The sequence below is a fragment of the Oenanthe melanoleuca genome, chromosome 4A, assembly GCF_029582105.1.
Source record: "Oenanthe melanoleuca isolate GR-GAL-2019-014 chromosome 4A, OMel1.0, whole genome shotgun sequence".
Classification (NCBI taxonomy): domain Eukaryota; kingdom Metazoa; phylum Chordata; class Aves; order Passeriformes; family Muscicapidae; genus Oenanthe; species Oenanthe melanoleuca.
This window is the reverse complement of record NC_079338.1, coordinates 3,713,005-3,727,525: the sequence shown is the minus strand read 5'-3', so window position 1 is coordinate 3,727,525 and position 14,521 is coordinate 3,713,005. Positions and strand designations below refer to the sequence as shown.

General features: G+C 53.3%; 1 protein-coding gene across 1 annotated transcript in view; it reads left to right on the top strand.

The window, feature by feature from the left end:
• Window positions 1-14,521, top strand: part of DRP2 (dystrophin related protein 2) — a 30,308-nt gene that overhangs the window by 13,565 nt on the left and 2,222 nt on the right. Inside the window, exons 5-23 of the mRNA XM_056491341.1 lie at window positions 725-845; window positions 1,301-1,569; window positions 2,657-2,803; window positions 3,311-3,389; window positions 4,534-4,594; window positions 4,976-5,037; window positions 5,264-5,338; window positions 7,276-7,477; window positions 7,683-7,768; window positions 8,847-9,004; window positions 9,098-9,264; window positions 10,292-10,403; window positions 11,007-11,143; window positions 11,380-11,445; window positions 12,144-12,209; window positions 12,486-12,629; window positions 13,233-13,470; window positions 13,604-13,724; window positions 13,879-13,965. Of these exons, the coding sequence (XP_056347316.1) occupies window positions 725-845; window positions 1,301-1,569; window positions 2,657-2,803; window positions 3,311-3,389; window positions 4,534-4,594; window positions 4,976-5,037; window positions 5,264-5,338; window positions 7,276-7,477; window positions 7,683-7,768; window positions 8,847-9,004; window positions 9,098-9,264; window positions 10,292-10,403; window positions 11,007-11,143; window positions 11,380-11,445; window positions 12,144-12,209; window positions 12,486-12,629; window positions 13,233-13,470; window positions 13,604-13,724; window positions 13,879-13,965 (2,398 nt within the window). The remainder of the gene's footprint in view (window positions 1-724; window positions 846-1,300; window positions 1,570-2,656; window positions 2,804-3,310; window positions 3,390-4,533; window positions 4,595-4,975; window positions 5,038-5,263; window positions 5,339-7,275; window positions 7,478-7,682; window positions 7,769-8,846; window positions 9,005-9,097; window positions 9,265-10,291; window positions 10,404-11,006; window positions 11,144-11,379; window positions 11,446-12,143; window positions 12,210-12,485; window positions 12,630-13,232; window positions 13,471-13,603; window positions 13,725-13,878; window positions 13,966-14,521) is intronic.

Genomic DNA, 14,521 nt, shown 5'->3' with positions numbered 1-14,521 from the left:
AAACAGCTCCTCTTGTGCAGCCCTGGCTCAACACACCATTCTGGGCTTGCTGCTCTTTCTCCCCACTCCAGCAAAGCTGCAGGCCAAACCTCTGCAGGAGCCACCTTCTGGCATGTGGGCATTCCTTCCCTGAACTGCAAAAATACTTTACTTAACACTGACTTCTCTCTGTGCCTCTGCTGCCTGGAGAGGCTACCTGGAACAGAGGCTGGACAGTGTTAAAGGAATAAAGTAGGGATTTATCAAAAAGCCTTCAAAGGATTCACCTTGGTTAGTACAAGATCCTGGCTGTGGTTCCACCCAAGGTGGACTGTGGGTCACAAGTTTTCACACTTTTGTAAGTTTTGGTCCATTTCCATATTGGGGTTAATTGTCCAATTCCAGATCCAGGTTCTGCAGTCCCATCTTCCCAGATTGCTCTCCTAAATTCGCTGCTGTTTGCACTTTTTGGGGCTGAAGCTGCAGTGGTGTCCTTGGTTCTGGGGCTGGAAAAGGATTATTTTGTGTGACTGAGCTGTGAAGAGAACTTGCTAACTTTATATGAAGTTCAGAGTCACACATCAATGCAGTACAGAATCTGAAAAATATAAAAGTTTTAAGGCATCACCTCTAGTGAAGTTTGGGCCTTGGGGTGAATAAATCACTGCAGCATTTGGCAAGGGGGCAGCCAGGACACATCTTTCTGTGTCAGCCTGCTGTCTCATCTCTGTGATCTGCCCTCCAGGCTTTCATGGAAGAAGTGAAGTCTCGGGGACCATACATTTACTCTGTCCTGGAGTCAGCACAGGCTTTCCTTTCCCAGCACCCATTTGAGGAATTAGAAGAACCAACTTTGGAAAGCAAAGGTCTGTGAAGCTCCCGGTTTTTTTTTGTTCTCTGGTTTCAGAGCTCCTCCTGGGTGGAGTGGAGGTGGCTGCTGTGGCACATCAGTGCTCTCCCTCACGCCACCGTGCCCAGTCCTTTGGCCAAGGGTCAGGCTGGCACAGAGCAGTGTCACTGGCACAGGAAAAGGCACAGGCTTTGGGTGCAGCCCATGATGGGGGCACCTCATGAGGCAGCACCAGATGTGCTCTGGGGCAGATTTTTAAAAGGCAGCACAGCTTCTGCTGTGAGGACAGAGAGGCTGGATACCTAGAGGAGCTGGTGCAGAGATGGATACTATTATTGTTTTCCTTCCCTTTTTCCCGTTTTCCCTAGATTTTTCTCTCTCTCATTTCCCAGTCCTCCCTCCATCCCTTGCCCCCTCTCCTCTGAGCTGGGCTCTCATTTTGGCTGCCTGTTCCCCCTTTTTCCTGCTCAGATGTGTCTCCCCGGCACCGGATCCAGAACATCAGCCGCTTCGTGTGGAAGCAGGCCAACGTGGCCAGCGAGCTGTGGGAGAAGCTCACGGCCCGCTGCGTGGACCAGCACCGCCACATTGAGCGCACCCTGGAGCAGCTGCTGGAGATTAAAGGGGCTATGGAGGAGCTCAGCACCACCCTGGACCAGGCTGAAAGCGTGCGGGAGACCTGGGAGCCCATCGGGGATCTCTTCATTGACTCCCTGCCCGAGCACATCCAGTCAACCAAGGTACTGCTGTAAAGGTGGTGCTGGTTTGCACCACTTAGTTAGTGGTTTGTTTGGAGTTTCACTTACAGCTAGGATTAAAAAACACACACTAAGGAAATGGTTTTCTTGTGTTAGGGCTTGGTTGTTTATTAAATCTTATTAAAATAAAGAAAGTTCTGCAACACTTCTAGCCAGCAGCTAGAAGCGAGCAAAATGGAGATGAATCCAGCTGCTACAAGGTCTATTAAAGCTGAACAGTCCAATAGAGAAATAACACCTATATTATTTATACTTTTAACTCAATAACCAAATTCCCATGACCCTCAGTGCAGCACTAACTGTCCAACCAGAAACTACTACTTGAAACCATGAGGGAGAAGGAAGATGAGCACAGAAAGAGACACCACCCAAATTCCTCCATCTTGTCCCATACCTATTCCTATATTTATAAAAACCTTACATTTAAAACCCTTCACCCTATGAAAGCACACTCCTATTTAACTACACACCCGTGATTTTAACTCCATCACTCAAATTTGGAAGCATTCTCCAAGGCCTCAGGTCAAAAGCAGTGTTCCCCAGGGGGTCAATGCCAGACAGCACAGAAAGGTCAAAAACTCAGGTTCCTGGGATCCAACACTTCTGGCTCTGAGAAGGCTCCAGCCTTGGCCATGGAGGTGATGAAATTCTGCTTCCCAGGAGGACAGAGCTGCTCCCATGGACTGCTCAGTCTCAATATCTGGGATCTCAAGGCCAGGGCCTCCTTCCCACAGCCCCCCTGCTCTGTGAGGGGGGTTTTGGCCAGCAGTGTCCTGAGCAGCTGGCCATACTGGGCACCTTGTCACTGTACCTGACACAGGTACAGTGGCTCATCATAGTTGAGTCATTGTCCCCTTTTCATTTATCAGGAGTAATCTGCAGCCTGGTTAGTTTGGGTATTCTTTCCTCTGCTAAGATACCCTGTGGGAGGGTTAGTCAGCAGTGGCTTGGCAGCCACTAGCCCACCCTTGCTTGCAGCAAAGGAAAAAGATCCAAGTCCTGGCTACTCACCTGCTTATTTTTCTTCTTCCCCTGCTCTGTGCCTGTTTCCCTGGGCATTGGACTCCAGCTGTTCAAAGAGGAGCTCTCCCCCATGAAGGATGGGGTGAAAGTGGTCAATGATCTTGCACACCAGCTTGCCATCTCAGATGTTCACCTGTGCATGGAGAATTCCCGCACCCTGGAGCAGATCAACACCCGCTGGAAACAGCTGCAGGTGGGAAGGAGTCAGGAGCAAAACACTGCAAATAAACCATGAGCAGGATGCTGGGGAGGGCTGGCACTGCTGAGCTTCAAGGGTGATAAAGTAAGGATTGGCACAGCAGGATGTTATAGCTGGTGCTCCTAGAAGAGAGGAGCATCAGTTCAGTGTGAGGAAAGAGTCTGGTAAATCTGCAGATCTTTGTCAGGAAAAGGCAGTGGGAGGAACAAAGGGAAAATCAGGATGTGTTGGTGGAGGGGGTCAGTACCAGCTGTGACTGTTTTGATGTCTGTGGGAGTGTGGATACAGGTGAGCTGGAGATGTGGCTGTGCTGCCTCAGCCTGTGGGAGGAGGTGGAGAGGGTTTAGCAGGCTGGAGGAGGACACAAACACCAAGATAGGAGAGGAAAGAAGAGCATCTGTGTGCTGGGGCATGTCTGAGTCCACCCACAAGCTTCCCTGAATGGGTCCTCAATCCAAAATGCCTGTTGGACTGCCAGTGAGTGATTTTTCATTTCTCCAGGCCTCCATAAACGAACGCCTGAAGCAGCTCCAGGATGCCCATCGGGACTTTGGACCGGGCTCCCAGCACTTCCTCTCCTGTACGTGAGTGGGTCCCCCTGGCTTCTGCCACAAGGCTGCCTCTGCAGCAGTGGCACAGGAAAACAGGGTGCAAAGTCTTGTTGCTGAGCCCAGAGCCATGCACGAGGCTGGAAGAGTGCCCAGGCTGGTGCCTGGTGCACGGGAGCCAAAGCAGGAGGCATCTCCAAAATTAATATTGTGCTACCTCACCTTGTGGGACCAAGGGTGGGATGTGATGTGGCTTCCCTCCAGAGCACAGAGCTGTGACACTCACAGCAGCAGCTCCAGGGGACACTGGGGCTGCTTCCAGCCTCAGAGCAAGACAAGAGATGGCAGGAAAAGGCAGTCCCTCATACCCCGTGTTAGTTATTTGGAGGCTAAAAATGTGCCTTTTCAGGAGGTTTTCATTCATGTGGCAAGGCAGAGGGATGCTATTTTTACAGATCAGAGCTGTTGGCTGACAGCTCTCAGACCTGCAAAGGGTGGGCAGCAGGTTGTGCTCCAGAGCCTGGGGCCCATCCTTGGAAGTGCTGAGCCCTGCAGAGTCTCTGGATTTGTTTGCCTGTGCTTCTCTGCAGACTGTGTACTCCTGTCTGAAAGGAAGTTGCTGGAATTGATATGCTACCTGTGAAAAAGGAAAATGACTGAGGGTCATGCCATGGCTTCCACCCTCTATATAATATAGGGTGGCAGGCAGCTGGTGTGGGATGAATCCTCATCTTCCCAAGATACTGCAGCTGGCACACAGAGCAGGAATAACAGGAACAACAGATGCTTTGGGTGTCTCAGCCTGGTCATAACAGGCAGTGCTGTGTCTGTGTGCCCAGATCTCATCTGCTGTGAGCCCTGCCCACTGGTGACCACAAGGTTCCCTTGGGCATTATCAAAAGTGTCAGGAAATGTCTCTCCCTGAGTTCTGAGCTCAGCCAGATGCAAAGTTCCTTGCCTCTTGAGAGGCAAGATGTCTCTAAGACCAGCAGCCTTGAGCCTTTTTTGGCAGTATCCCCTTGCCTGCACCAACACCTCCAGCTGGTGATTTGGGAAGACCAAAGCCTTTTCAGAGGCAACCACCTGTTGGCACAGTCCTGCTGGGCTGGCATCAGAAATAGCACCAGCTTAGAGGAGCATTTGGTGTTGATCTGACACGTATTTCTCTCCTTGCAGCCTCTGTCCAGGTCCCCTGGGAGCGAGCCATTTCCCCCAACAAAGTGCCATACTACATCAAGTGAGTGTTCCCAGTCACAGCCCCAGGTCTTCTCTGGCCTGGTGGGATCAGGAATTGGGCACCAATTGAACAGACTGGAGTGAGAAATCACCTCCAGGGAAGCAGGTCTTCCTCAGGCTGGCAGATCCAGGCTTTCCCTGCCTGCTGGGATGCCCAAGATGAAGGGAAGCCCCAGTTGGAAGGGGAAGGGGCTGGCAGCAAGTGGGGATATCCTGCTGTGGGCATCCTCCATGCTGCTGTGGCTGGGGAGTGTGCTCAGTGGGTTGCAGCAGTGTCTGCTGACACTGAAACACTTGCTCCCAGCACTGGTCAGGTTGTTTTTTTAATCTTTCATGGCAGCTTTAGGTTACCAGATTGACTCTTGGTCTATTTTGCTTCCAGCCACCAGGCCCAGACAACGTGCTGGGACCACCCAAAGATGACAGAGCTGTACCAGACGCTGGGTAAGGAGGCTGTCACAGAACCACTTGTGTAATAATTGCCTTTTTGCAGTGTGGGGTGCATGTGGGATTCCCCCAGGCCCCCTGCTCCCTGCTGTGGCACAGGATCCCCCAAAGCAGTGCCAGGCTCTGCTGAGGCTGGGGTCTGAGAGCTGCAGCTGCTGCTTCCTGCCCTGGAGATAAGGATGTTGTGCTGTGGTTTTGTTCTTGCTTTCCTGTGTCACTGCAGCGGATTTGAACAACATCAAGTTCTCGGCGTATCGAACGGCCATGAAGCTGCGGCGGGTGCAGAAAGCCCTTCGATGTGAGTGTGGGAAGGGTTTCCCTCCTGCTGGCTCTCCCTCAGTGAAGGCATTAAACTAACACAGGCTTTTATCAGCACATCAAAGGCAGGAGGCACCAGGGGACAGGTAGCTGAGGCGAGAAATAAGGAAGATCAGCCTGGGAAGCTGAGCAAATCCACCAGCCTGTGTCAGCGCCTTTCTTTACAGGCTTGGGTGGAAATGACCCAAGGGCAGGTCTTATCCCAAGGGGTGTGAGAACAAAGTGGTCCAACTCAGGGTTACAAAGCTGTGGGATCAGGCAGGAGCCCCAAAGGAGCATGGAGAAGGTGTGGATGTAACTGAGACATGAAACCAGCTTCTCTCACTGGCAGGGACAGAGAAGGCTTCACTGCTTAAAGAGGAGGAAGGGAGCCAATAAACCTGACTTCTGCACTTATGGTGGAAACTGGAGGATTAATAGCCAGGTGGATATGACACAGCAGGAGTTCAAACATCTCTCCAAGAGGTAGCTGCTCCCTGGAAACTGCTGAGGAGTTTCTGGTAGAACTGGCAAGCAGATGGGAATCTCATGGATGCAGCATCCTTGGCTGCTCAGAGCTTTTGACAAAGCCTCTCACCTAAGGCTCTGTCAAAATCAAGCAGCAGCAAGCTGAGGGAAATCCTCCTCCTGAATTAATTGTTCATGAAGGGGAGGAGGTACAGCCAGGCAGCAGTGGTGTCCCAGGCAGACCTTTGCTCCTTGACATCCTGTGAAGGGGCTGGAAGAAGGCAAGGAGCCAGGGTGAGAGGAGGTTGGCTTCTCAAGGGAGTCAAACCCTGGATGTGGAGCATTTTCATACCACTGTGGTGATCAGGCTGTCCTGTACCTAGGGACATTCAGGGATGATGTAGTGCAAATGGAAGAAAGCAGCAGCTGACTTTGGCTACCCTCTTAGAGGTCCATACAGCAGCAGGGAAGGTGTGGGGAAGAAACAAGGGTGAAGAGCAAAGGAGAGCCCTCCTGTGTGCTGCTTGTGCATCTTTGGTTGTGCATCTCTTGCATCTCACATACTGCACTGTCACCCTCTTTCCACCCCAGAAATGACTTGAATAAGTGCTCCTTATTCAAGGTATAGTTGAGAAAAGGGCAAGGAGGTTGCCAAGGCATCTTTCCCATAATGAGAAGTTTGGTGGAGTGGCTGTGTAGGAAAGAGGCAGTGAGGGATAGATCAGAGCCATATGCAGCCGTGGGCAGTGTGGACACGAGGGTGGGCAGGAGCGATACTCCCTGGCACAGGAACTGGGGCTTCCCAGTGCAAGTGTAGCAGCTTTGACAGGAGAAGGGAGGATTTTTCCACAGAGTGAAGTTAAAGCATGGAAAAGGCACACAGTCCCCTGAGTACTGTGAATATAAATGGTCTCAAAGATGGAAAGACTTAGGGGAAAGAAATATTGCTGGTTGCTAACACGGTAGCACGTACAACCTGCAGCCACAGAAATGTGAAAGCAGAGCAGCCAGGGCAGCTCATGCTGTCCTAGCCCTGTTTTGGGCTTATGCCTTAACTCCCTCACTCTGTCAGAGCTGGAGACAGGACTGATCCATCTCTGGGCAGTTGCTTGTAGGGTCTGTGTGGGTCTGTGCCCGCAGCCCCACAGGGACCTGGCACGTGCAGAGAGGTCAGCACTGAGGTCAGCACTAGGCTCTGCACAGAGCCTTCCATGGGTAGCATTTTCATGGCCATGAGGAAGGAAGGTCACAGAGAATGGTGGCTCAGGGTGGAGATGTGGTATTTTGGGAGAGGTTTACAGGCAGAAGAGAAATTCTAGGAGCTGCAGCCACCCTACCAGCATCTTTCCCAACACTGTAGGACTAACACTGCCCCAGCTTAGGGCAGGACTGCATCTCTCTCCTCTTGGTTCTCATTTTCTCTCTCATTTCCCCTCTTTCCCTCTGATCCTGCCTGTACTTTCTGTGCAGTGGACATGGTCACCCTGGCCACGGCTTTGGAGATCTTCAATGAGCACGACCTGCAGCCCAGCGACCGGGCGATGGACGTGGTGGAGGTCATCCACTGCCTGACCGCCCTGTACGAGCGGCTGGAGGAGGAGAGGGGCATCCTGGTCAATGTGCCCCTCTGTGTGGACATGAGCCTCAACTGGCTGCTGAATGTCTTTGACAGGTACCTGTCCCTAAGAGTGCCCCAGCTGTGGGGCTGCCACGCTTGGGAGGAAAGCTCCGTGCTGCTCTTCCAGCTGGCAGCGCTGCAGAAAGCTTCTGGCTGATAGGGAGGGAGGTGTGTGCCTGCTGTGTGCTGGGGCCTTGATGATCCCCCTGCCAAAAAAACACACTCTGAGACATTTGCCAGCCTGTGCAATATCTTGCAGTGGCCGCAGCGGGAAGATGAGGGCTCTCTCCTTCAAGACGGGCATCGCGTGTCTGTGCGGGACAGAGGTCAAGGAGAAGTTCCAGTGTGAGTCCCTGGTCTCCCTCCCCTACAGCCTGGTGTGAATTCACCTCCGGAAAGCAGGAGTGGTTTTGTTTCCTAGCTTAGACCTTCTTTGCCCAGGAAGAGCAAAGAAACAGCTTCCCTGCAGTGACTAAGCTGCTTGCATCATCACCTCTCCCTCCCTCCCTGGGCCTACGCCACCAAAATCAGGAGGTGTTTTTGTAGACTGGTGCTGCAGTGATGTCACTTGCATGGCACTGAAAGGATCAGTGCAGAGAAGGCACACAGGAAAATTATCTAATGCTTTCCAGAAAGAAAATACCAGGGGGTGCATGGCTGAGGGGAAGTAGGTTTCATGCAAATAGCTTTCCTCACTGCAGTTTAACCATGGAATATTGTGGAGGGGAATGTTATGTAGCATAGGGAGTACCAAGGGGTTAAATAAAGGGATTGGGCTGATTCATAGAGGACAGGCTAGCTGGGGCTGTTTAATAAATGATGTATGTAACCCCTGTCTGAAAAAGACACTAAACTGGTTATTAGGAGCTGGAAGGATACTGGTGAGGGTTATTTAATCACAGCTAAGGTTTTTCTGGTCTCTGTTGGAGGAGGTCTGTTGGATCCCAGAAACCTGGGTTTTTTGAACTTTCTGTGCTTTCTGGCACTGACCCCCTGGAGAACACTGCTTTTGACCTCAGATCTTGAAGAAGGTTTCCAAATTTGAGTGTTGGAGTTAAAATCACGGGTGTGTAGTTAAACAGAAGTGTGTGTTTTCACATGATGAAGGGTTTTAAATGTGAGGTTTTTGTAATATAGTAATAGGTATGGGACAAGATGGAGGAATTTGGGTGGTGTCTCTTTTGGTGCTCATCTTCCTTCTCCTTCATGGTTTCAGGTAGTAGTTTTTGGTTGGACAGTTAGTGCTGCACTGAGGGTCACGGAAATTTAGTTATTGGGTTAAAAGTGTAAATAACATAGGAGTTATTTCTCTATTGGACTGTTCAGCTTTAAGAGACCTTGTAGCACTCAGCAGGGTCCCTGGTGTGACCCACACGCTGCTCCCCTGGTGCCGGGGTGCCAGCTGTGTCTGCCGTGCCCGCAGATCTCTTCAGCCAAGTGGCCAACGCCGGGGGACTGTGTGACCAGCGGCACCTCGGCGTGCTGCTCCACGAGGCCATCCAGGTGCCACGCCAGCTGGGGGAGGTGGCAGCGTTCGGGGGCAGCAACGTGGAGCCCAGCATCCGCAGCTGCTTCCGCTTCGTGAGTGCGGGGCACGGCCCCCACCCCTCTGCAGCACCGTGCTGGGGTCTGCGCCCACGGCAGCTCTGAGCAGCCCTGCCTCTCCCTCCCCAGAGCAATGGGAAGTCTGCCATCGAGGTGTCCCAGTTCCTGGAGTGGGCCAACCTGGAGCCACAGTCCATGGTGTGGCTGGCGGTGCTGCACCGGGTGACCATGGCCGAGCAGGTGAAGCACCAGACCAAGTGCTCCGTGTGCCGGCAGTGCCCCATCAAGGGGTTCAGGTAAGGGCTGTGTCCTGGCTTAGGGACAGCTGTCTGCCAATAAAGGCAGGAGCTTCTCTTTGAAATGGGGAACGTGAACTCCCTCCCTCCAAATTATTATTATAATTTTGAAATTAAGGGGCTCTCAGGCAAAGAGGTGGGAATTAGGAATAACAGTTATTTACTAGGAAAATTAAAATAGAAATGCAGTATTACAAAGAACAATCCCAACCCTGCCAGAGTCAGAATCCAAGCTGACACCCGTCAGTCAGTCAGGGTGTTGGCACAGTCCCATTCAATGGTGGCTGCATCCTCCTGCAGTGGCAGATCTGGTTCAGCTGGAGCAGTGCTCCTATAGAAGGTGCAGTTTTCCTCTGAAGATCCAGGGGTGATGTATCCAGGGATTCCTCTGGAATCCAGTGGGAAGAAGGTATTTTGCTGTCCAAAGTCTCAGCTTTTATCCAGGTAGGAAAGGCTTGGCTCCTCTCCCTGGCTGGACCATCTTCCAGTGGGATGATGTAATTTTATCAGCCGTGCACTGGGACTCAATGGCCCAGCAGCAGATGATATCTCCTGGAGGGAGGATGGGCTGTGGGAAAGATAAAGATGATTGCCCCATCTTGTCTTAAAGATGGCCCATGAGCAGATAATATGTGCCAGGAGATCAGGGTCACTGCCCCACCCAGCTTCAACAGATGGTGACAGAATACACATTTCTGGCCACATCCTATATTGCAGCCCAAGACAGGGTGTCATATGGGACTGTGGTGCCAAGGGGAGTGCATGGTGTCCTGCAGGAGAGAGCTAAGTTTGCTCTGTGCTCTTGGGGGAGCCTGGAGCTCTGCAGCCAGCAGTGTTTCTGGCAGGGCAGAGCAGGTGCCAGCTAAGGGGCAGGAGCAGAGTGCTCTTCTGGGGACTTCACTGTGGGTTCACTGGGGTGTTAGGGCAACATAGGCCACCTCTGTCCCCTCCACTGAGCTCTTCTGGGGCTTTAAACACGTGTTTTGATGACTTCCACTGCTTCCCTATGGCCTCTTGACCTCCCCAGGTATCGGAGCCTGAAGCAGTTCAATGTGGATATCTGCCAGACCTGCTTCCTCACCGGGCGAGCCAGCAAGGGCAACAAGCTGCACTACCCCATCATGGAGTACTACACCCCGGTACGGAGCTGGGCTGGGCTGGGAGGGCCCTGGCTCAGAGCAGGGCCCACTGATGGCAGCAGCCTTGTGGTGTTTAGACTGGTGCAGCTCCACAAGTGGATCCCTTGTCTAGTTTTGTACCCTCTGCATGCTGGGGGCTGCCTGTGTCCCTGCTGTTCTGGGGCTTATGGTGAGCAGGATTCATGGTCCCCGTGTGCCAGGCCCCATGACAGGCTCACAGAGCTGCTGTGTGCCCTCTTTGCTTCAGATGGAATTCAGGTGAAATTCTGATAATTTTTGGTGGCTTTTTGGTGTTTTTTTCATTACCTGGATCACCTGTGCTGACACCTGGATGGGGTTTGAGGGGGTTTTGAACACCTCGAGAAGCTCAGGTGACACCTGGGCATACCTGGGAGAAATTTGGGTGAAACTTGGGTGAAATTCTGATGAGTTTGGGGTGATTTTTGGATGATTTTTGATCACCTGGGCACCTTCCTCAGTTTTATCTGCCTCTTCCCCCACAGAGATCATGCCCAGCCCAAGGGGATATCTTTTTGTGGGTGCTGAGCTGTGCTCCCCCACTTTTCGTTAAACATCACCTTTGTCATATTTGTGTCTGTGCAGACCACATCCAGTGAGAACATGAGAGACTTTGCCACGACGCTGAAGAACAAGTTTCGGTCCAAGCAGTACTTCAGCAAGCACCCCCAGAGAGGGTACCTGCCCGTCCAGTCCGTGCTGGAGGCTGACTGCTCTGAGACGTGAGTTGGCTGTGCCCTGGGCTGTCTTTTGGCCCAGAATGAGACATGGGTTCTGTGGGTGGAAAGAGCATCTCAGCTCTCCAGGGCTCCTGGGGGAGGGCTGGGGGAGCACTTGCTCTGGGGGTGATCTGACACCTTGTTCTGGAAGGCACAGAGGTTTCAGTCTCCCTGGCTCTTCCCAGCCAGGTGAGATCAGTCTCTGGCAGGCCCTGCTGATCCGTGTGCATCTCTTGCAGCCCAGCCTCCTCCCCGATGTTACCACATGCTGACACACACTCCAGGATCGAGCACTTTGCCAGCAGGTACCACCCAGGGCTCTGCTGTCCTGCTGGGGCACGGAGCATGCTGATGGGTGTGGGGGGGCTTTGGGGCAGGTGTATGGTCACAGACCTCTCCACCTGCCCCAGCATGCTGCAGAGGCAGGCAGACCTGCCTGGGAAGTGGCTGATGCTGTGTAAATTGGCAGCCAAGACCATGCATTTGACAGCAGATGTCTCAGTGATGCCGCAGCCTCCATGTCCTGCTCTTCCCAGCATGAGCTGCTGGAGGGATTCTCAGCAGGCACATCTCTCAGTGTCTTGTTCTGTTCTATGTCCTCACCAGAGCTGTTTGCCAGCTTCTCACTGCTGCTGCTTTGTGGATTGTAGTGTCTCTGCCCTCTCTGTGGGGACCCAAGGGGTACAGGGAGTTTGTGCTTGTAGCTCAGGTCCTAGACTGGAACTGGAATTCTTACATTCTTCCCTTTGCTTGTGAGAGAGGAGGCTGATCCAACTGCACAGAAGCAGCTCTTTATTCTAGAGACTTACACCCAGAGCAGCAGTGTATTTTGGTTTTTAAAAAGGCATAACTCTTTAGAGCCTGTGCAGAGGGGCAGACTCTGCAGGCCAGGTGAGAGACCCTGCCAGAGAGGAGTCTTGCAGGGGCTGCTGCAAGTAGGGTGCACTGAGCAGACATTTAGGGTGTCTCTGATCAGATCTCAACCTTTTTCTCTTTCCTCCAGGCTTGCAGAGATGGAAAGCCAGAATTGTTCCTTCTTCAGTGATAGCCTGTCCCCTGATGACAGCCTGTGAGTTGTCCTTTCCTTTCTCCTCACCTCCTGATGAGTCAGGGCTCCTGTGGCTCTACCCATGCCTAGCCAGAAATGCTTTCCTTCCCAGTGCCATTGAGTGAGAGGCTCTTGGGCACGCCCAGCTACCAGAGATGCTGAGCCCCTTCTGAACTCTAGGCCTGGAACAGCCAGGAGCTCCCCTATGAAACTGCCTCCCTCCATGCTGTTCTTCCCCAAGGGCACACAAATCCCATGACTTTCCTAATGAAGGTGTTTCTCCCCCTGCTGGAACAGGGACGAGGACCAGTACCTGCTGCGCCATTCCAGCCCCATCACTGACAGAGAGCCTGGGGGCAGCCAGCAGGCTCCAGGAACCCTCAACATGGATGACAAGGGAGAGCTGGAGAGAGTCCTGGCCCACTTAGAGGATGAAAACAGGTACAGACATGGGCAACTCTGAAAGTGAGGATTATAGCCTGAGAGGGGGGAAGGGACTGGAGGAGCCTTGTAGAGCTCAGAGTGGAGCCAGGGGATGCTGCTGGGTCTGGAGGTGGGGATTGCAGATGCTGGGAGGGCAGTTTTGGAGGATGGCTAAGCTGAGCACTAAAACTCAGTGAGGGTGTGCTCTCCAAGGAAGAGATGACTCTATTCCCCCAAATATTCCTACATCCACAGAACCTGTTCCCTCCTGAACCCCAAACGGGTTGAAGTGAGCCCAGGGCACTCTGTCTCTCTTGTCCCTGAGCCCATCATGAACAGTGGTGTTGCTGCTCACACAGGGTGAGGTCTAGGCAGGGCACACCAGCTCAGGAGGAGGTGATGCTTTCCCTGCCCTTGTTTTCAGCCTCTTGGGAAGTGGTTGCATATCTGTGAAGCCCCTGTGTGGGGTAGAACCATTCTGCAGTGCACCATCCTGGCCCTTGAGCTTCACAAATGGCAAAGCTTTGTCTGAGTCTTGGGCCACCCCCAGTGTGCAGCTCCGGGTGTCTCCAGCAGTCTGTATGAAGGATTGAGGGGATGCTGACCTGGGCTGTCCTGCAGGATCCTCCAGGGAGAGCTGAGACGTTTGAAGTGGCAGCATGATGAGGCAGTGGAGTCTCCAACCTTGGCTGCAGGCTCTCCTGAGTCAGTGCAAGACCCGCGCAACGACGAGCTGCTGGCGGAAGCGCGAATCCTCCGGCAGCACAAGAGCCGCCTGGAGACACGGATGCAGATCCTGGAGGACCACAACAAGCAGCTGGAGTCACAGCTGCACAGGCTGAGGGAGCTGCTGCTGCAGGTACCCTCAGAGCAAGGGTGGGGTGGGCTTTGCCACAGCAGAGCTGTGGCAGTGGCGCAAAGGGGGTGGGCAGAGCAGGGGAAGCCAAGGACAGAGGATGCCAACCTTCTGACAGCAACTCTTCTCATTCCAGCCTCCAGCAGAATCAGAAGGCAATGGTTCAGCAGCCTCCTCCTTGGCTTCATCTCCACATCAGTCAGAAGGCAGCCAGGCAAAGGAGAAGGAGCACAACACCCCTGACACTGAAACTGCAGGTGAGCTTTGGGCTTGGGCTGAGCTCCTGGCCCTGCTCCCTTGTTCCCATGCTGCAGGGAGCTGCCTGCACCCTGCCATGCTGCAGAGATGCTGGCAGCCAGGTGGATGTCCAGAGAGCCTTTCCATACCCACCTGCCCTCCTGCCCACTGCAGATGAGGTGGAAGCCAAAACCCAGGAAGTCAGCATGTGCCTGGAAGACATCATGGAGAAGCTGCGGAGCGCCTTCCCCAGCTCTCGAGGTACTTGAGTGCAATCCTCCTTTACTGCTCCCTCAGGTGAGGCTTTCCCCACAGAGCCCTGCCCCATCCCAGCTTCCCTGCGACAGCTGATGACCCACAGTGCTTCAGGCAAGAGCTTTGCTGCTGCAGTGCTGCTGGGACGGGTGTGTGGCCTGGGAATGGAGGAGGAGGAGGTGGTTTCACACCTGCAAGGAGAGGCAATCCCAGCTGGCAAGAGCACAGACCAGACAGATCCCTGTGATGAGCTACAAGGCTCCTCCTGCCCTGCTCAGGACCCTGCACCCCACATGAGGATGGACAGATCTGCTAGCACCACCTGCAGTGACAGCTTTGAGCCACCTCTGTCTTCATCCCTGTCCAGACCCCTCTGCAGGAGAGGTCAAGGCCCCAGTGGCCTGGTGAGATGGAAGCAATGGTTCAGGCTCTTCTGGCTGCTGTTGGATGGCTCTTCCCAGCAGGGATGGAGACTGGGGGAATGTGTGTGTGGATGGCACTCTGCTCCCTCAGTAGGTTTTGGTGTTGGTCATTCTGCTCTTTCCCTCTGTGCTCCAGTGCA